This window comes from Onychomys torridus, chromosome 5 (genome assembly GCF_903995425.1).
Source record: "Onychomys torridus chromosome 5, mOncTor1.1, whole genome shotgun sequence".
Classification (NCBI taxonomy): domain Eukaryota; kingdom Metazoa; phylum Chordata; class Mammalia; order Rodentia; family Cricetidae; genus Onychomys; species Onychomys torridus.
In genome coordinates, this window is record NC_050447.1 from 77,324,818 (window position 1) to 77,346,129 (window position 21,312).

Consider the following 21,312-nt stretch of genomic DNA (forward strand, 5'->3'; position numbering starts at 1 on the left):
TTCTGGAAGGAAAGAAGCCAGCAGGACCAAACAGGGTCAAACAACAGCTGTGTGGACCTGGGGCTGGCCGCCACCGGTCAGGTCAGAGAGCAGGCCTAAGAGGACATGGTGACCGCCAAAGGAACCTGGCTTCTTCTCTTCCACATCCAATTCTTAATGACAACAAATCTAATTAACACTGCAAGCCAAAAAGAAGTGTAAGTGCCCTTTTAAAATGTGATTAACTTTCACTTAGCATTCCACTAAAGGAACTGTACCAGCTGAAACCATTTCAGCTGCTTTAGTCAGATTCCCAAGTCATTCTTGGGTATTACTGAAACAAGCATGCTGGGAGTTGGAGAGACAGTTCAGTTGTTAAGAGCACATGGCAATACACATGTGTTTGCAACTCCACTCCCAAGGGATCTGTTGTCCTCTTTTAGATTCCTTGGGCATCAAGTATGCATGAACATGGTGCAGAGACGTATGTGCAGAAACATAAAATATATAAGTAAAATAAAAACCAATACCACAACATGACCAAGATACATTATTTATGTGTATGAAATTGTCAAAGAATAAATAAAATTATTTTTAAAAAAGTTAGCTGAGTCTTCATGTTGCAGGAGAGTTGTTCACACTGGTACCTGCTGTACCAATAAAGTTTACCTGGAATCAGAGGGCATAGCTAGCTACTAGCTGACCAAATCAACTTTAGCTGACTTGTGCACACTGCACATTTCATGCTGTTAATGCAGATATGTAAGTTACCTTTAAAAGTTTGTATGTTCTCAGAATAAAAGCACTGGGCATGAATAAAGACAAAACAAGTAGCCCAAGTGATCTAGCCTCTTAGATCTGTGGCAGATCTGTTGCAGTTTCCTCAAAAATCTCTATCTAGAACAACTTCAAAGTTGCTGGCTGAGATGGTACGGCCTCACAGACTGCTCCAGCCAGGACTTCAGACAAGCCCTGCACTTTCCCATCACACAGAGACAGGACAACAAACAATGCAGCCAGCTCTCCAGGACGGTCATTATCCCACTGTTCTCAGGGTCCCTAGAGAAAAGGAAGCAGTCTAGAGAACATGATGCCTGCATTTCCAAGAGGTAGGGTTGTTGGTTTTTGGTCATTCAGTGAGTTATGAATGTTTTATCATCATTTAGGGGGATTGGTTGCAAATTGTTACTCGTCATGGTAAGGGAGGAAGCTTCTAAGCAAGGGAGGTGGGATTCAAGGATTTCTTTCTGAAAAGAAAAAAGGGGGATATGGAAAGGATAGGATAAAAGGGTTGATTATTGAATCTACTTTAAACTAAAAGGCAACTATTAATCTCAAATGCTTTACACTGGTATGGATTTTTGTATACTGATACAATTTTAAGGTTATTTTTATTAGAATACTATGTTTCTACTTTTGTTTAAGACATTTTTTGTTCATTGATACAAATTTAAGGTTATTTTTGTCATACTGTATATGTTTTTACTCTTGTTTAAGGTATTGTACCTATAAAGCTCAATTAAAAATACAATGTATAATTAAGAAATACAGATTAGTAGTTAGTCATCTATAATAATCAAACTTGTAGTCAAGTTAGGTATATTTTCAAGGTTAAAGAGATATATTTTAGATAGATAGGTGGTCTTCAAACACTCTGAGATCTACAGAATACAGCAATTAGATGTTTTAGTAACCTAAGGCTTTTCATGACAGTGAGACACTTCTGCTCCTGACAGCACCAATTTACTTTTAAAATGGATGGGCACCAAAGAACCTCCATATGGAGTTTGCTTTCATTATGACAAAATTAGCCTCTGGGCAAGAAACTGCCCTTGCCTTGACTACTAACAGTATGCTGTCCAAATTGGACAAGCAGGACACAAAAGAAGGTGACTGCCAAACTTTGCCAAGACAAAATAGGATGGTCTTTCAAAATTCCTGCTTCACAGAAAAGTCTGTCAGATATTCTAGGCCTGCAGGCCAAAAATGGATGCCCCAGTGTTGCAGAGAAACCTTCAGTGACTGTCTAGATAGCCAGGTGTCTCTATTGTTTCTATAGTTTTGGAAGTTGTTTGCCCTGCACTTTGTTTACTCAGGTAATGTATCCTCGGATCTTTGATGGGGTTGAAGACTAGATAGAGTTACAGTTTTTCTTGTTACCATATTCAAAAGAGAAACTTACATAAGAGATGTAAAGTTTACAAGGTCAAGAAACATAAAAGCTTAAGTTGATTATCTAAAAAGATTTTTTGTTGTTGTTGTTGTTTTTTGATTTTTTTGGTTTTTTGAGACAGGGTTTCTCTGTGTAGCTTTGCGCCTTTCCTGGAACTCACTTGGTAGCCTAGGATGGCCTCGAACTCATAGAGATCCGCCTGGCTCTGCCTCCCAAGTGCTGGGACTAAAGGCATGTGCCACCACCGCCCAGCTAAAAAGATGTTTTAAGGTCTAAAAAATATTTTTAGGATGGCAATACAAGTTATAATAAAAAGTGGTTTAAGTATTAAAACTTTGACCCCACTAAGATAGGATATATAATAGAGTACTTTCTCCAAAAGTTGAGATACAAATGAACTGAAAATTGTAAATGTAATTCTTACCTGATAATTGTTCTTATTGTATATAGTTTTACTTTGTTAGAATAAAAAGGGAGAAATGTTGTAGAATATTTGTTTACACACACTGTGAAGATGTGTCACTGTGATTGATTAGATAATGAGCTGAATGGCCAATAGCTAGGCAGGAGAGATAGGTGGGATTTCTGGGGAGAGGAAGAGGAGGAATCTAGGCACGTGGATTATGCCAGGGATGCCAAGAGACACTGAAGAAGTCAGATGTATAGTAGAGAGCAAAGGTAACTAAGCCATGTGACAGAACATAGATTAATAGAAACAAGTTAATTTGAGTCATAAGAGCTAGTTGGGGACAAGCCTAAGCCCAAAGCCAAACTTTCATAATTAATAATAAATCTCCTTGTTGGTATTTGTGGGCTGGCGATTCAAAGATAGTTCAACAAGAAAGCTTGCTACATCTTCAGATACCTGGATTTTTTTTTTTGTTGTTGTTGTTGTTTTTGTTTTTTAATAGGGAATGTCTCTGTCCCTCAGTGCTTACTGAAATGCATAGTAAGGCTGTAGAGATGATTCAGGGCAGTAGACAGTGACACAGAAGAAAAGTTACAATGGCATCTTGGGAGGCTATGAAAGTTTAGGTCTATTAACTATTTGCAAGGTGCTTTTGATTTTGTAGAAAGTCAAAAAGTTACAGTTAACCACTTCATACTAAAAATACTGCAGACATAAAATCAGCCTCCACAGGAGGATGCTGGGGGAAAAAATAGTAGAACATACAAAATAAATTTGTAAAAGTTTAAAAAGAAACCTCTGCAGCAAGACTACTCTTGTGAACTGGGCACAAGATTAATTCTGTGAGGCTCTGCTGGTGATAGCCTGTAAGACTCACTCTTCCTTACCTTTTCTTTTTTTGGTTTTTCTTTTTTTTTTTTTTTTGGTTTGTTTTTGTTTTTGTTTTTTTCCTGAGACAGGGTTTCTCTGTGCAGCTTTGCGCCTTTCCTGGAACTCATTCTGTAGACCAGGCTGGCCTCGAACTCACAAAGGTCTGCCTGCCTCTGCCTCCCAAGTCCTAGGCTTCAAGGCGTGTGCCACCACTGCCCCTTTTTTTGGTTTTTCAAGACAGGGTTTCCCTGTGTAACAGCCTTGGCTGTACTGGAACTCACTCACTTTGTAGACCAGGCTGACCTTGAACTTAGAGAGATCCACCTGCCTCTGCCTCTGAAATGTATGTGCTACCATTATTTACCTCTTAAGAAGACACTAATTAGCATATTATTGTTTTTCTTTATACAATTAGGTTAAAAGTTTTGGGCTTTTTAAAACAGTATTTTTAGAATGTTTAAAAATTATTTTAGCAATTTGACATAGTACTCTATGAAAACACAGAGTGCTATGTCAAAAGGTCCCTGGTCAGTAGTTTGTCTCCTAGGTGTTAGGTATGGCCATTCACACATACACGCCAAAAGGAATGGTCAGAAACATTCCATCTGCACTAAGACTGGTGCTTACTTACTCCATTAATCCAAACCACCTGTCTAAATACACCGGCAATCCGCACTTCAGTGTTAAGACTGAAATATCACTCTCTAATTCTGATAAGTTGGAAAACTGTCTTTTCCACAATTAAAGGGGTCCTATAAACACAGAACTTAATACTGTTTTCTATGATTAGGTTTCAGTAGCTGAAGTCTCTGAACACTACAATTTTGCACCTAACTGTTATACTGTGGAGTGGGGAATAGACTCACATCTGCTTCTTGTTTATTTCGTTAATGCTTCCCTCCCAGGTCCTTTCTCCACAGATAACCCAGGACCCATCTAAGTCTGCCTCCTGCACAGTGGGCCTGTTCTGGTTTGTCACTGCCCACACAATGCAAATCTCAGGGAACTCACATCTGTCACAGATCGACCCAATTCGTGGGCAATCTTTTCCCATCGACCTGGGGTCCCTCCTGGGAACTTAACCATACTTCTTGTCAGCTGATTGAGATCCTCTTCTGTCCATTCAGGTGCCTGTAAAGCATTAAAGAAAAAAATAATTGGAAAAATGCTTACTAAAACATTAATAAGCTTGTGAAACAATTATTGGCAGAACCCTTTCTGCAATGACCAATAGTACTAAACATGTATTTAAGCTTAGTCAAAGGCTGGGGCAGCATCTTTATAGGCAGAATGGAGTCCCAGCAGTCTTTGAAAGATTTCTGTATGCATATAAGAATAAGGAAGTACTGCATAATGCAAAACTATGTTTTTAAAGATACTTAGAAAGAGACCAATTTTACATTAAAATAAAAAAACCATTATAAAAGTCTATAAAAAACTCTTGCTACAAAATGTTCATGTAACTCACATAACATGGTTAGCAAAGTTTGGAAGTAAAAAAAAAAACACTAGAAAAGAAAACAAAATGGTTCTTAGACATAGACATGAAAATCTTCATAGAGAAAGCACTGACTGGGAATCAGAAGTGTGCAAGGCTACATTTCTTGCCCATTCTATGTAATAATAACAATATTCAATTTTAAAAATTTATCAAATGCTAGCACTCTGTAAAACGTGAGAACAAGTAAGATTAGATAGAAACTCTTACACCAAGATGCGAATGAACCGTCCAGTCCATTCAAAGCTTTTAATAGTGGAAATAGTGAAAACACCTTAAAGATTACAAAACTGAGAAAAATTCTAGCAGAAACATATTCCTGAATTTCATTACTAGTGACTGCCAATGGTCAAAACCTAAAACCGAGTAAAGAAACACAAATCACTGTTGAGTAAGGAAAAAAACCCATAATATGACAACTATATTCTAGCGTAAGCTATCACCCGTCAGAGGCAGCAGCCACTCTGGCACTAAACAATGAGAGATGAAGGAAGCCCACCTCATTTTCCTTTAATTAAAAAGAAACGGGGGGGGGGGGGGGGGGGGTGGGGGGGATGGGGGGAAGGAAAGGTAGTGGAGAAAATCTTAGAAACAACTACCTTTTCTAATCACCATTTCCGATAATGAATAGGCATACATCAGGCAGTTAGCATTACAGAACCATCAGCACAGAACAACAGTTAGAGGTGAGTGACCCCAGGGACTATCTCCAGAGCTCCAGCAAAGCCTCTCCCTGACACTAATCCTCCCTGTCATTCTCCCACTGTGCTCTAACCACACTGACATCCGCCTGCCTCACTGCAAGCCTAACAGGGCCCTTCCTGACTTTTTACTGTCTCCCCCAATCAATGGTTCAAGCATGCTCTTTTCACCATGTCCAAATGGCAGCTTCACTCATAATCAAAGTGCACTGCCCCTGTTAAAGGGCTTTCCGAAAGGCTTTCCTATTTGCATTCATTTGCAAAGCAAACTACTTTTATTCACTTTGTTCTGCTATCAAGAATGTTCCCTGAAGCAGATAAATTGGCATAAATACAACCTGCCACTTAAGAGTCAGTAAATAATAGCCAATAGTAGGGAGGATTTTATCAATCATTCTATTTTGTATCCACTAAGGACTGAAAGCCTCGAACATATTCATCAGTACAACCCCTACAATACATGCATAAACTCACTTAGATAAAAAGGTAGTCTACACTGGATCTGGCTAGAATTTCTTTGATATTAATGAAGATCAGAAATTTAATTCTATTACTTAAGCTAAAAATTACACGGTGGGGTTTTCCTTCCTTTCCTCTCTTTTTGCGTTATTTAAGGAAAAATGAGTTATTTAGATATCATTTAGAGGAGCAGATTAGATTTTCAAAGAAAATACTGTTCTGATCATTAAAATCCGAAGCTCTAGTAAGTATGCAGATATGCAGAGAAGGTTAAGCTTGAGGAGAATTTGAATATAAGCTGGAAGTGCACAATCAAGTCATGAAGAACATGAAGATCCTCAATGAAACAGGACTGGGACCAAAACCATACTAGGGCAGTGTGCTTCAGAGCACAGCAAGTCACCTGATACCTACATCAGTTTTAACAGAAATCTGTGCAAAACTGCTATTTTTAATGGATTGGTTTTCCAAAACCTACATATATCAACAGTCGACATTAAAAACCAATCAGATCTTAATTTAATTTCTGGCTAATAAGTCTAACAACATAGCACTACTGTTTTCCTGGGAAGGCAACATTTCATTTAAATTAAATACCTGTATTGAAAATCTAAAAAAGAAAATTACTGACTACCTTAGCAAACTTCCTTTTAGTTTTAGTTATTTCATGGCCATGATTTTTATTATTATCGTTAAAAGATGGGTAATAATAAGAATCTGTGGGCTGAAATCTGAGTGTGGCCTTTGAGCTACCCATTATCCTCTCCCCTACAGCTGCAAGGCCCTTTGGTGAATGTGTAATTCCTCAGCAATAGTTAGTGGTGTCTTTAGAAGGAACAGAGCCCACTGTGATCAGCTACTCAGCAGTCATGAGGGTGGCCATGGTATGAATGTATTCTCCCTGTTCTAATATAGAGCCAACTGTAGCTGTGAAAGTCAAATGAATGCATAAGCATACTGCTTTGCACTTAAAACCATGTGTGTCCAATATTACTGAAACACTGGGCCAAAAACTCATCGCTACAGCAAAGTAAAGGAAGACACCACATGGTGTGGGACAGCTGTTGTGACTACACAAGTATTCCAATTTTGCATCAGAAAAGCCCCACTCTGGGAATAAATCTCCATACTGAATACAAAATAAAAAGTAAGTTTTCAAATTACTGAATATTTTACATAATGACCCCAAAATATATACACATAAGAATGAATAGGGAAATTTAAATTGTATTATCAAAATAATACTCCTTTGGGATGGATTTTCGCCATAAACCCTGCTATGTTCAAAGACTTAGTGCCTCTGAAAATCTTTAATATTCCTGGGTAACAGGGCTTGGAGGTGGCAAGGGAAAGCTTGTTGTTATTTTATAGAACCTACATGCAGTTTCCCCTTCAAGTTTTAGACCATAAAACATGAAATATAAAGTATTATGCAATTTATTTGACTGAAAAATTATGGCTACATTTAAAGAAAAATACATATTACTTATTGTATTCTCATATTTTAATAGTAAAAGGTCCTTTTCTATTTAATAGATAGTTAAATTTTTGTATTGAGCCATTTTTAGTTGGTTTAGTTCAACTCAAATTCTTAGATGTATTGTGGATAGTATTCCTCTAACTATATTTTGTACAGTTCTAGAATGCATTCAGTTTTCAGCTACATAATTTCTTTTCCAATTTTAAAGTGACTTTGACAAACTTCTGGGTAAATCAATGGTATGCAAAGAGCAACAAAATTAAAACCAAACAATCTCAAATTACCTGTACTCTCAGGAAGATAAATACTTGAGACCCTTCTTCCTGGCTTGTAGGTGGCCACCTCTCACCATCTACGAGGGCTCATACTGAAGCTGCTTACTGAGCCTCTTGCAACCTCTGCTCCCTTGAGTTGGACAAAGCAATCCACCCACTACTAACGACTGGACACAGAGGGGACTCTGCTCTTTTCTTGTTGCTTTCAGTGTTAAGCAAGTGCTCCAGAACTGAGTGAGAGAAATCCATCAACAAGACTACATTTCTGTGTGGCTCTTGCCAAAAATGGACACAGTTCTCTTGTAACGAAGGAGACCACGCTGCTGGGACACTTGCCCTGGTCACTTCTGGCAGATTGGATTTATTGTGGGGCTTTGATGTCCTCGTGGAGCTAGGAGGGTGTCCTTTCACTGTGATTCTTTCTCAGGTGACTATTGGTGCCATTCCCATCAGGCCATCTAAGCTGGACCACACTACTGGAGATCTTGAAAGTAATCTTGTCACGTTTTTAGCCTTTCAGACAGTTTGCAATCAGCCACCAGTATACCTTTCATTGCTAAAGCCACTGAACGATGGGCCAGGAGTCAAAAATATTGGATGCAACCTTCATGTTCCCTGCTTCTACAGATATCTGGGATTTCTGAATACTGGAAAGGCTTCCTCAAACATTAGCTCCAAAAGTTGACTCTAGGCAGTTGGATCTCTGAGTGTTCGAGGCCAACCTGGTCTACATAGTGAGTTCCCAGACAGCCAAAGCCATGTAATAACCAAAACAAAAATCCCCCACAACAAACAGAATTTCTGACTCCCTCTTTCACTTTTTCCTCATCTTTAGTTATGAAAAGCAACCAACCCCAGAAACAAACCTTTTCCTTCTAGTTACGTTCTAGATAATCAAGGGGTAGATGGTAACAGATATTTACTTAGAAAATTCAGGATTCATCCTTGATTGGCATGACCTCCGTCTTTTCCCTGATGGCAACACAGGCCAGTCTGGTTGGTATACCTTTTGGGTGAGAGCACAGCTAAGGGGATAAGAGAATTAATCTAGTCCTGGTTCAGCCACTTCAAATTTCTTGCAGGAGTCACAAAGTCCTAAATCATGGTCATATGCCTGAATATATTTCTTGCCAATACAGTTTTAAGTGGGGGTCTGTAATTTGTAATAAACATTCTAAGTGCCTACACTTACTTACTGGGGCAAGGTCACCTGATATGGCCATGAGGAATGAAGCCAGGCTAGTTAGATGGTTCACAAAACTTAAGCTGTGGCAATTTTATTGAGAGCAATCAGAATTTTTATACCTTTATCAGCAACAGAATATAATGGCAATTTCCAGGATTAAGACAGGTGTAGTTGCCAGGATACAGTGAAGTTTGCAGGCTCTACAGGGTGCAGAGATTGATGTCGAAGACCAACTGTCCTGTCAAGCTACTGTGCTTTCTAACTGCTAAGGGGACACACAGAGAGACACTAAGTGGCCTGAATGAATGTTTCACTGCCTGAGGGAGTAGGCCAGTCTCTCAGGAACTAGAAGGTACAGTGTCCCAGGAACCATGGACTCTAACCTGAAAAAACCTATGATGCATGCTTCTCAAGGCAGTTAGGCCAGGCCAACTCCATGGTTCCCTACAAAGCATCTTATCTTCTTATACCTCTTGAAGCAAAAGAGGAGGCTAGGTATAAAGTCAGGGATGGTTGTAAGAAAATGTAAGTTTACAGCTATGGGAATAAGAGATACTAATTTTGTGGTATTAGAAAACAACAGTCTCAATCCGGATAAGGGTCTGGTATCCAGAATGCATAACAAGTTCTCTTGAGCTGATGAAATGGCCCAGCAGTAAAGGTATTTGCTGTGCAAGTCCAGCCACTTGAGTCCTATCCCTGAACCCCATGTAAAGTGTGGAAGAATGGTCTTTATAAAGCTCCTCTTTGAATTCCACACATACATCTGTCCCATACACACACAAAATTAAACCAAAATTTTAATTAGATTTATATATTTTATGTGTGAGTATTTAGTCTACACATATCTGTGTACACCATGTGCATCCTGTATGCCCATGGAGGTCAGAAGAGGGCACTGGATCCCCTAGAACTGGAGTTACAGATGGTTACAAACTACCATGTAGATGCTGGGAATTGAACCCAGGTCCTCTGTAAGAATAAGTGTTCTTAACCACTGAGCTGTCTCTCCAGCCTCTCCCTCCCAAAAGAATTCTTACTACTAAAAAATTTTAAAACAGGCAAAGATGCATTTCCCTGCTACACCTAGAGGACACTATCTAGCAACAGGCTTTCTGGGCCTCTGGCAATTACAAGCTTTCTGCCTCTCTGTTAAACAGAGAAACCCTGTGTTGAAAAACAAACCAAACCAAACCAAAGCAATAACTACAGGAAAATGTTTAATACCACTAACAGATTAAAAAGCAAGAATATGCAAATTATAATCACAGCAAATTTGAATTTGGGGTCTAGTGAGGAATAAGTGAGAGGAAGAGAGATGAGGCTCCAGGGGAGTGGGCAGTAGGTGAGATGCCATAAGGCTCTGCACCTTCTTAACTGATATCCCCATGCAGAGTCCTAAGTGCTTCACATGCATCCTACCAGTCAGTCCTCAAGACAGCCTTGGAAATGTGATTATCTCTTTGTGCAGGGCCACTGAGGTTACAGAACTTCTTCAAGATCTACAAATTTGATCAGTACTAAATCCATCAATACTTCCCATTTCCTAAAGAAAACAAAATCCCAAGTTCCTCTGTAGGGCATCTTAAAGACTGGGTATCCGGACCTGGCCTACCTCTCTAGTTCTATCTCATCTTAATCTCTGCCTCAGATATCTTCAGCTAGCTAACGCTACTGGTGCTAAATACTCAAGCTATCTCACATAGCTGCCCCTTTGGAATCTTTTCTTTCTATCCAGAATGCACTGTTCTAAATTACCTACCCAGTAACTCCTCCTCCTCCTCCACTGAGAATTGTTTTCTCTGAGAAGCCTTCCTAATTCCCCATGATACTTAGGTTATCCTGCTAAGTTCCCTTCACAACATTTTACAGTTTTATTTAAATTACTGCATTATATTTTGATGGTCCCTTCATAGAACTGTTTCTAAGTATAGATTACAACCACCTTTGATTCTCATGTACACATCCTCAATGGCGACACATTATAAAGTCATTTGAATAATTGTTAAATAAGTTTTGGAGGATAAAACAGAAGAATTCATGCAAAACCAGACTCTTAGTAGGTAGGAAAATAAGTTCAAGATATGCTTAAAACGGGCAACTCTCCTTGAGTGGGGATGACAACAATTATACCCACACCTAAGATCAGTGGAAGGGAGTACAGTGCTCTTGACTGTGCAGACAGACGTGTACCAGAGAAAATTTTCATGTCTCAGGGGACATTTTAATTTATAGATTTATAGCTCTTAAAATTAAATATGATCTCAAGAGAAAAACTATTCTGTCTTCAGGCAGAAAATTTTCTGTATTATCCTACTGGGGAAAAATCTGAAACCAAAAGAAATTGAAGAGATGAAGAAGAAATCAGGGCACATGACTGATAAATGCTATAGGGAAAATTAAAAATATGTTGTATTTTTCTATCCTACTTTACAGTAGTGCATCGAAGTATTTTTCAAAGGTTATAATATTCAATAGAATGACACTTGATTCTTAGGGCTAGAATATATCTTTTTAAAGCATGAAAGTTAACATTTTTAAGTAACTGTATTTGCTTAAAATAGATTCATTTCAATTAGAAACATTCTAGTCCTATGCCCTATTTTCCAGCAAAAAGAAATAGAAACCTAAAAAGTTGAGAAAACCTTAAGTTCATTGTGCTATGAATAACTGCACTATGGGGCATCCCAGGTTCCCCGATTTTAGTTCAATAATTCAGTTCCTTAAGTCACAAATCTAAGTGCAGTGAATGATGGAAAGAAAATCTGTATCAAGACAATTGTTGAAAGTGGCAATCTTTTGAATGCTCACGTAAAGTTAAGGTAGCATTACAATGTATATGACATCACTGTCAGGATAAGGTTTGCTTTTTTGTTCTCTCTCTCTCTCTCTCTCTCTCTCTCTCTCCCTCCCTTTCCCTCCCTCCCTCCCTCCCTCCCTCCCTCCCTCCCTCCCTCCCTCCCTTCCCTCTCCTTCCTTCCCTCCCCTCCTCCTCTCCTCCTCCTCCTCCTTTTTGTTTTTTTCAAGACAGGGTTTCTCTGTGTAGTTTTGGAGCCTGTCCTGGATCTCGCTCTGTAGACCAGGCTGGCCTCGAACTCACAGAGAACCTCCTGGCTCTGACTCCTGTGTGCTGGGATTAAAGGTAGGCACTACCCACCCCCCAGCATTGTTTGTTTTTCCAAGACAGGCTTTCTCTGTGTACTCCTGGAACTTGCTTTGTAGACAAGGCTGGCCTCAAACTCAGAGATCCACCTGCCTCTGCCTCCCAAGTGTGCCACCAATGCTTGGTGACACATGTTGGTGTAAGTTTTTAACTTTGGTAAATGGTACAGTTTTTTTGTTTATTTTTGCTTTTGGTGTCATATTCAAGGAATCATGACCAATCCAACACAATGAAACTTCCCCTTTGTTTGTCTTTGATCCATATATATAGCATGTAGGTATCTTGTTTTCTCAGCACTATTCATAGGCTTCCCAGCCCCGCAAATGTTCCTGGGTCCTTGTAGAACATTATTTGATCATACCACAAAAGTCTATATCTAGGATCTTTCTTTATCCAACTCATTGGTTCTTAAGTTTATGCCAATACCACTTAGTTTTATCACTATTCCTTTGTAATAAGTTTTGAAACCAGGAAGTCTGAGATCTTGCCTCTGTTCTTTTTCATGATTGCCCTCTCTATTTGGGGTCCCTTAAGATTCCACTTTGCTGAAGAATATACTGAATGGAAAGGCATTTCATGTTTAGGGAGTGGTAATTTCCAGTGCAGCTCATTCATTTTATTTTATTTTTTTTATTTTTATTTTTTTCTGTTTCCAGGACAGTGTATTTTAAACTCGAGATGAGTCATAACTCTGGGAGGATCCAGCTTTCATATTCTACAGACACCAGTCTCTCATCTAGAAGAGGGCTAGAGAAAGAGAGAGAGAGAGAGAGAGAGAGAGAGAGAGAGAGAGAGAGAATCATTCACTTTTATTATGAAGTTTAAAGTCACTTTGTCCAATCAACTCCACTAGCTTATTAGTAGACAGTTTCCTTTTCCCCCTTGTCTCCCTTGGAGCTACATAAACTGCATCATGTCATAGTCTTTTCCCACTTGACAGTATGTTTTCAAATTTTACTCAAATTGATGCATATAGTTCTATATGCATTTGTTAAGTTTAACTTCTCCGCAATATTTTGTTATTCATCTAATTCCCAGTATGGCTGAAAAAAATTTACCACGGAGTGCTCTGAAACAACAGAAACTTATTCACTCACTATCAGGAGGCTAGAAGCCTTCAACCTAGGTTTTGGTAGGACTGATTTAGTTTGGAAGTTTGTGGGGTAATCCCCTCAACCTTCCACCCACCCCCACTGCTGTTGATTTCGAGCAATTCTTAGTTTTCCATGGACTATAGTGGCATCACTACAATATGTATGATGTTACTCTACAAACTCTTTTCTTGTGGCTGTTCTACATACCTATTATTTTTTCTAAATACATGCATATCACTGATTTTTTAGGACTGTCTTTTTAGGGTTTCTGTTGCTGTGAAGAGACACCATGACCACAGCAACTCTTAGAAAGGAAAAGATTTAATTGGGGCTGGCTTACAGTTTCAGAGGTTGTAGTGGTTTGAATAAAAATGGCCCCATAGGCCCAGAGGGAATGGCACTATTAGGAGGTGTGACCTTGTTAGAGTAGGTGTGGCCTTGTTAGAGGAAATGTTACTGGATTGGGCTTTGAGAGTTTAGATGCTCAAGCCATGCCCAGTGTGGTATTCTCTTCCTGCTGCCTGCTGGTCCAGATGCAGAAGTCTCAGCTCCTTCTCCAGCACCATGCTTTCTGCCTTGATGATAATGGACTAAACCTCTGAGCTGTCAGCCACCCCCAATTAAATGTTTTCCTTCATACAAGTTGCCATGGTCATGGTGTCTCATCACAGCAATAAAACCCTAACCAGGACAGAGGTTTAGTCCATTATCATCATAGCAGGAAGCGTGGTAATGCACAGGTAGATATGATGCTGGAGAGATAGCTGAGTTCTACATGTGGATTGGTAGACAGCAGGATGAGAATACCACACTGAGCTTGGCTTGAGCATCTGAGACCTCAAAGTCCACCCACAGTGACACACTTCCTCCAAGAAGTCCACATCTACTCCAACACAGCCATACTTCCTAACATTGTCATTCCCCGGTGACCAAGCATTCAAACACATGTGTATGGGGCCATTCCTATTCAAACCACCACAGGGACTATCCTACTTTAATATGATATCATCTTAAATAAGACCTTACTTCCAAATATGATTAAATTCTGAGGTTCTCTGTAGAGTTTATGTGTTTAATATTTAATCCATTATGCACTATGACTGTTTATCCATTTATTCCCTTTACTGATAAATATCCTGGTTGTTTCATATTTTACTTTTGTTAGGATGAATATCTGTCTATGTATACATGTCTTTCTCTAAATATATTTAAAAAGGAATTTCTGATTAATATCATGAATAGTTTCAGCTTTACAATTAGATGTCAAATTACTTGTCAAAGAAGCTTTAACTGACTTTCCTATCAACAACAATGGAAAGTTCTTGTCCCACTGCCCCCAAATACCTGCCAACATCTAACTTTGTTTTTGTCACATGAATTCATTTGTTAGTTCAAATCAACTGCAACTATCATGTATTAAAAGCACTGACAGGAAGTACAGCTCAGTGGAAGATCACCAGCCTAGCATATATGAGGCTCTGGGTTATTAGTTCTACTTCAATTTTATGTTTTAATAGACCCAATAGTACAATATTATTCCCATGTGCTCAACACCTAGCTGCAGTGACCATTCCTTCATAACCAATACAGATTCATTGCTACTGAACAAAAATTCCCTCTCTCTAATGTTATATTAAAGCAAATCTAAGACACAGAAAACAACTGCATATTTTTATTGTGTGGATACCATGGATACATGTGGAGGTCAGAGGGCAGCTTTGCTGAGACGGTTCTTTCTTTTCTCTTTTAAGTTGGTTCTGGGCATCAAATTCATGTCATGCTTTTACTTGATGAACTGTCTCACTAGCCCCTAAACAGAGTCTCTTAGCCTAAGTAGGCCTTGAACTGCAGTCCTCCTGCCTCAGCCTTGTAAATGCCAAGACTGCAGGAGGGTGCCACCAAAATTGGTTTCAGTCTTTTTGTTGAAGCATATTCATAGTAAAGGTGCATTACTTGCATACTGTTAAATATTAATTTATTTAAATGCATGTATGTTTCGTTCTTTTTCTGTAAAATGTAGATACTCTGAAGGTATTTTCTACTTTTTCCAATACCTTCTATTGTACATAAGAAAGTCAATTGTTTACATATTTGATGTTTGTTTTCTCCCTATGGTTGGCTTTAAGGTTCTTTATTTGCTTCAATAATTTCTCCTTGATTTGCTTCTATGTAGACTGTTTTTATTTATCCTGTTCAGGACACTGAGTACTTCTAAAATATAGGGACTTACCTGTCTTACCAATTCTAGAAAATCTCAGCCGTTATTTTAATGTCCCATTTCCCAATCTTTCCATCTGTAACTCCCATCAGGAATTCTATCTTCCCATTCTACATTCCTAGCTACTCTTGTATTTTCTATCCTCATCTTTTGTTTCAAAAGGATCAACTTCTGGTTCGTGAATTATTACTCCAGTGGTCTAAACAACACAAAATTTCATTTCCGTGCTCTACTGTAGAAGTAACCATCTTGTTAAATAAGAAACACAGCCAATTACAGAGTTAAAAACCACAAGGTCAGAGCAATAGCTGAGAGCCTTACCCTTCACTGCTCCTGCTGTCTTTCCTCTCCGCAAGAGACCTACTGCTGTGTGTGTTTTCTTTTTATAGATTTTCTGTTCTGCTTTCTCATTGGTTGTAAACCCAGCCACATGACCTCCTAGTCACTGCCTGTCTGTACAGACCTCCAGGTCTTCTATGGTTGGTATTGAGATTAAAGGCGTGTGTCACCATGCTGGCTGTATCCTTGAACACACAGAGATCTACCTAGCTCTGCCTCCCAAGCGCTGGGATTAAAGGCGTGCACCACAACCGCCCAGCTTCTGCTCTGGCTTTCTCTGACCCCAAAGCAACTTTATTAATATACAAATAAAATCACATTTTACAAATATATTATCACCCCAGTCTACACAAGTCTTCAATGAACACTTCATTCCTACAAGTTACACTTCTTGCTTATCCTATCACATTCAAGATGATTTTATCCTTTCTTTTCCTTCTGTAACCATGAGAAAGCTAATTAGTTTATGGTCTCTTTCAGGTTGTTTTTCCTTCCTGCTGCTGACATGCCAGTTGTATTCTCTGTTGTGTCTGCTGACCAAAGTCTATGTCTCTTCTGGGCACATATTCACTGGAGGACATGTTTGTTTTTCCTCCAACTAAACTCCCCAAAAGCCTGGTTGTGAAAAGCCTAGAAATCTTTGATGTTTGCTACAGCCCCCAGGATTATACTGGTCTAGAAGACTAAAGTTTCCTGCTCTCTTTTCCCAGAAGAGTTGGCCTCTGAGACCACACTTGGAGCGGCAAGCAGGCTCAGTTCCAGCTACCTAGAGTCCCAAAGCTGAGCCTTCTCCCGGCCCTCTGCTGACACCTTATCTTTTTCTGGTCACTCAGGCCTCTTGTTCTCCTGTTAGCTACTTGTTATATTCCTTGCACTCGACTACTGCAATAACCTTTGCTATTTTTTTAAGGTCACAACACATAGCCCGGCTGGTCTGGAACCTACTGCAATAACCTTTTAAAATTGCTTCTCCTTCCTTCAAACTTACACATCACTGCAGCTAAATATTTCTAAAGTATACAATAACACTACTCCACTCTTTCATAATACCAAATATAATGGCTTACAAATATGAAGATGCTACAATGAAGCAATAACAAAGTAATAACTTTATATGCTAACTATAAAATTTAATAAATTAAAATTATGATTTGGCTGCAACCTAATTTTGTAAGTTTATCATTTAAAGTATCTTGATGGAGCTAAATTGTTCACCACTCCTGGTAATATACTCTGAACAATCATGTCTCAAGAATTAATTTCAGAAATTTTTCCTACCCTTCTTCCAACTTCTTTATAAAGCCTTTGTTTCTTTTCTAGATGGAGGTAATCTTGCTATCTGATGAACTTTAGACATCTCATGACACTCCTAAAGTATACCTAAAAATTAGTCTATTAAAGTTTCTGTTTAAGTATTTAAGCTAGATAATACCAACACTAAGATGATAAAAGAACCAAGAGCATGGATTTTGAAAACTGTAAGCTAGTTCTGAATCATGGCTATGCTGTTTATTATTAGGTAATGGGAAAAGTTATTTTGCCTCTCTGCACCTCAGTTTTGACCTACATGAAATAAGTAAAATATCAGTACATGTCACAGAGAATTACTTATAGAAACTGAGTAGGTTATTATCTACTAGGTGCATACAACAGTGTCAAGTCTGTAGAACCCAAATTAATAACTTCTTGCTAAAAATATGAAGGACAATCCGGGACTGTCTATTTGTCACCATATTGTCCAAACACGCATTTTCCACACAACAGGCAGCTAAACATTTTAGAAGTTACCATCAAAATATACTAGTTAATTCAAAACATTATACAGCCAACTGTAAGATTAAGTGCTGTTAGAATTAATATAAGAGACCCTTCTGGAATGAGTTTGTAAGAAAATACCTTTATGAAAGAGGTATTCTGCAGTGAAAGAGCTAATGACCTTTAGGGAGAGGTATGGACCTATAAATCCCAGCTCCTAGGGAGGGAGAGGAGGAGGTGTCTCTTGAGTCCAGGAATCAAGGTCAGCTACATAGGAAGGTTTTGTCTCAAGAAGCCAAAGACCAGAGCCAGGAGTGGAGGTACATGTCCATAATCATAGCACTGGACCAGGAGTGCAAAGCCAGCCTGGCTGCATATACTTAGGACATTCCAGGCAAGCTGGGACATACAGTAAAATTCTATATTGTAAGCATAGGATGGCAGTACTGAGCAATTTCAAAATGAGACAGGTGAACATAGAGCATCCCAAATAAAATGAATTTATAATTGGAAAACGTAAATTATAAAAATACATAAATAAATGAGTCTATCAAACAAGCACAGTAAGATGCAAATACAGGTATCTGAAAATTGGAGAAGTTTGGTTTTAGATATGCTGAATTTTAGTAGATAGTGATAGGATTAAAGGTTATAAAAGGAAAGTTAAAGATCTTTTTGTTTAGACTTATTCACTTTTATTTTATGTGTATTTGTCTGCATGTATGTATGTATATCACATGTGTGCAGAACCTGAGGAGGGGATTGGACCTCCCAGAACTGGAGTTACAGATGACTGTGAACCACCATACGGATGCTAGGAACTGAACCTAGGTCCTCTGCAAGAACAGCAAGTGCTCTTAACCACCGAGTCAGCTCTCTAGCCCCAAAGTAAAAGGTTTTAAAACTGGAAAGTTCCGGAAATGTAGGTGTCTTAGGGTTTCTCTTGCTGTGAAGATACACTAAGACCACAGTAACTCTTATAAAAGAAAAACATTTAATTGGGGTGGTGGCTTATAGTTTCAGAGATTTAGTCTGTTACAATCATGGTGCGACATGGTGGCATGCAGGCAGACGTGGTGCTGGACAGGAGCTAAGAGTTCTACATGTTACAGGCAACAGAAAGTAAACTGTCTCACTTCTGCATAGGAGACCTCAAAGCCCAGCCCACAGTGACACGCTTCCTCCAACAAGGCCACTCCTCCTAACAGCGCCAGTCCCTTGGGGGCCAGTTCCCTTCAAAGCACCACAGTAGGCACCTATGAGAGTAAATATAGAGGAAGAACAGAGGGTGCAGTACTCTCTGCAAGAAAATTCCACTTGTGCCTTCTTATAAATTAGAATACTCTATATTAAGATTAATAGTCCAGTTACTAAAAATTGTCAATGAGTAAATGAATGAGAGATATATAAAATTTCATAAGTGGAAATATCAAGTAAAATAATTCTGTTTAGTGAAAACTTCAATTCTAGAGAGCAGAGCTGACTAAGCTTTCAAATGTAATAAATACCCTTACTTCTTAGCGCAAATGCCTCACACACAGAAACCAGTAGGTTCTTGTCAGCTTAATGAATGAATAAGCTGCAGGGAAAAGTGTGCTTGTTGGTGAAAGACCGCCAGCATCAAACGCACTGCTGGACGGTATGCAATCACTGAGCAACACGCGGCCATTAACAGTATAAAGTTCGTGGGAGTGTTAGCTAACCTAAAAAACCTCCTGCATAAATTGAACATAATTTGGAATTAGAAGGAACAGGTATCATTATAGGGGTAAACTTAAATTTTATTTTCTGCCACATGCATGTATATTAATTAAGATCGTCTAACACATTTATTTAGCTGACTCTGAAGCTCAGTGAAGTTGTAACTCTATGACATTTGAGGTGAAGAGCTCAATTTTATAAATTCAAAGAAAAATGGTGCTGTCTTTCAGTAACTGAAATACACTGTACACTTTTAGGGAGAACTAACAAGGGCATTGTAAAAGTATCAAACAGAATTCATGAACTTTTTATTGATTTTCAAAAAAGCCTTATATTTCCTTCAGTCACATAAAATTTTCTCTAAATTACCTTTAATCATTTTTTTCAGTCTCTTCAAACTAATGAATGTTGTCCCCATGGCTTAAACATTTCTTCTATTGTTTCTTTGAAGGTCTTGGTCCTTTGACATGCCATTTCTGGAGATTCAATTTGTATTTAGTTCTTTGTCCTTTTGCCCTTAGGATTCACTCTATACTCATAAACCCTATTCAGGAAGTGACGTAAGCTGAGGCAGTAGCACAGGGAGCTCCAGCGCCTTCTTCCCCAGAACTGAGAATCCAAGCACGGTGTTGAGCCACCCAAGGAAATATGTATGGTGTACACATATATGTGTCCACGTGGAGGTCAGGGGTTGACACCAAGTGTCTTCTTCCTCAGTCTATTTCTACTTTACTTTTGGTGGTTTACCAACAGGCTAGTAGCCAACTCCAGACAGCCTCCTATCTCATGTCCTGGATGACTGTGCTGGGGTTACAAATTCTATGTAGGTGGGTGCCACATCCAGATCCTCTGTAGGTGCTGGGGATGAACTCAGATTCTTGTGTTTATGCAACAAGCACATTTACTGACTGAGCTAACTCCCCAGACCCCATTTATTTAGGTGTATGTGTGTGTTTTTATTTTTAGAATCAGGGTCTTGCAGGATAGCCTAGGCTGGCCTAAAACTTGTGTTCTTCCATGCCTTGATGTCCTCATTGCTGGTATTATAGGCATTAACCACCAGGCCTAACTGTAATTATGATTCTGTATACTAACAAAGAACAATCTAAAACGAAAAATCAAGATACAATTTAAAATAGCAATGAACAGAATAAATACTTGGAAAAAAACTGTCAACAGACTTATACATGGTTATAAAATATTGCTGAAAGAAAATAAAGGAGGCTCAAATAAATACAAAAATATCCCACGATTGTGGATGGAAAACTTAATATTGTTATGGTTTGAATACTACAATATTCTTAAATCCAACTTAAGATTCATTCAACAAGAGGGATGCCATACCTTGTACCAAAAACCTAGCTAACTATTCAGTGTTAGTGAAATCATGGTTATTGGAGTAGAATCCACAACCACCAATTTACTTAACCAGTCTAATCCTTACTGATACTCTATAAACATCTGTCCTTATATCCACAGAGAAGTGTGGTCTTCACCTTTCACTAGGGAAACTTCTTTCTGCATCAGACAGAAACCAACCACTACAGAAAACCACAAGCAACCAAAATGCAGAGTTGTGGAGTCTAGTCTCAACAGATACATGTATCCACAAAACACTCCCACACATAAGTCTCAGGGAACACTGGAAGAAGGAGCTGAAAGATTATTACAGCCAGAGGATCAGGGGGTTTGCTGTGAGATTGTATCTCCTAACAATATCAGTAGCTACACCTGTAAAACTTACTAACAAGACTGCCCAAACATGAGCTGAACAAGAATGACACCCATAAACATGCCAGATTGGATGGGGAAAAGCCCACAAGGTCTCAACCCTACACAAAGACCCACTGGCAACTGAGAAAGGCTGGGAGCAGGAGAGGTGATCCTCCCCAGGAAAGAACATACCAATTGGTTGTCCAGTGCCAAACTGTCTGCCCTGAAACATACATACAAGTAACGTTATATGGACTCAACATGTTATATTTATGAATATATATATATATATGCAAGCA

The 21,312-nt window shown here is 38.8% G+C and overlaps 1 protein-coding gene across 2 annotated transcripts in view; it reads right to left on the reverse strand.

The window, feature by feature from the left end:
* Positions 1-21,312, reverse strand: part of Dnajc1 (DnaJ heat shock protein family (Hsp40) member C1) — a 208,219-nt gene that overhangs the window by 26,768 nt on the left and 160,139 nt on the right. For both annotated transcript variants that reach the window (XM_036188821.1, XM_036188822.1), the window contains one exon: positions 4,443-4,562. In XM_036188821.1, the coding sequence (XP_036044714.1) occupies positions 4,443-4,562 (120 nt within the window). The remainder of the gene's footprint in view (positions 1-4,442; positions 4,563-21,312) is intronic.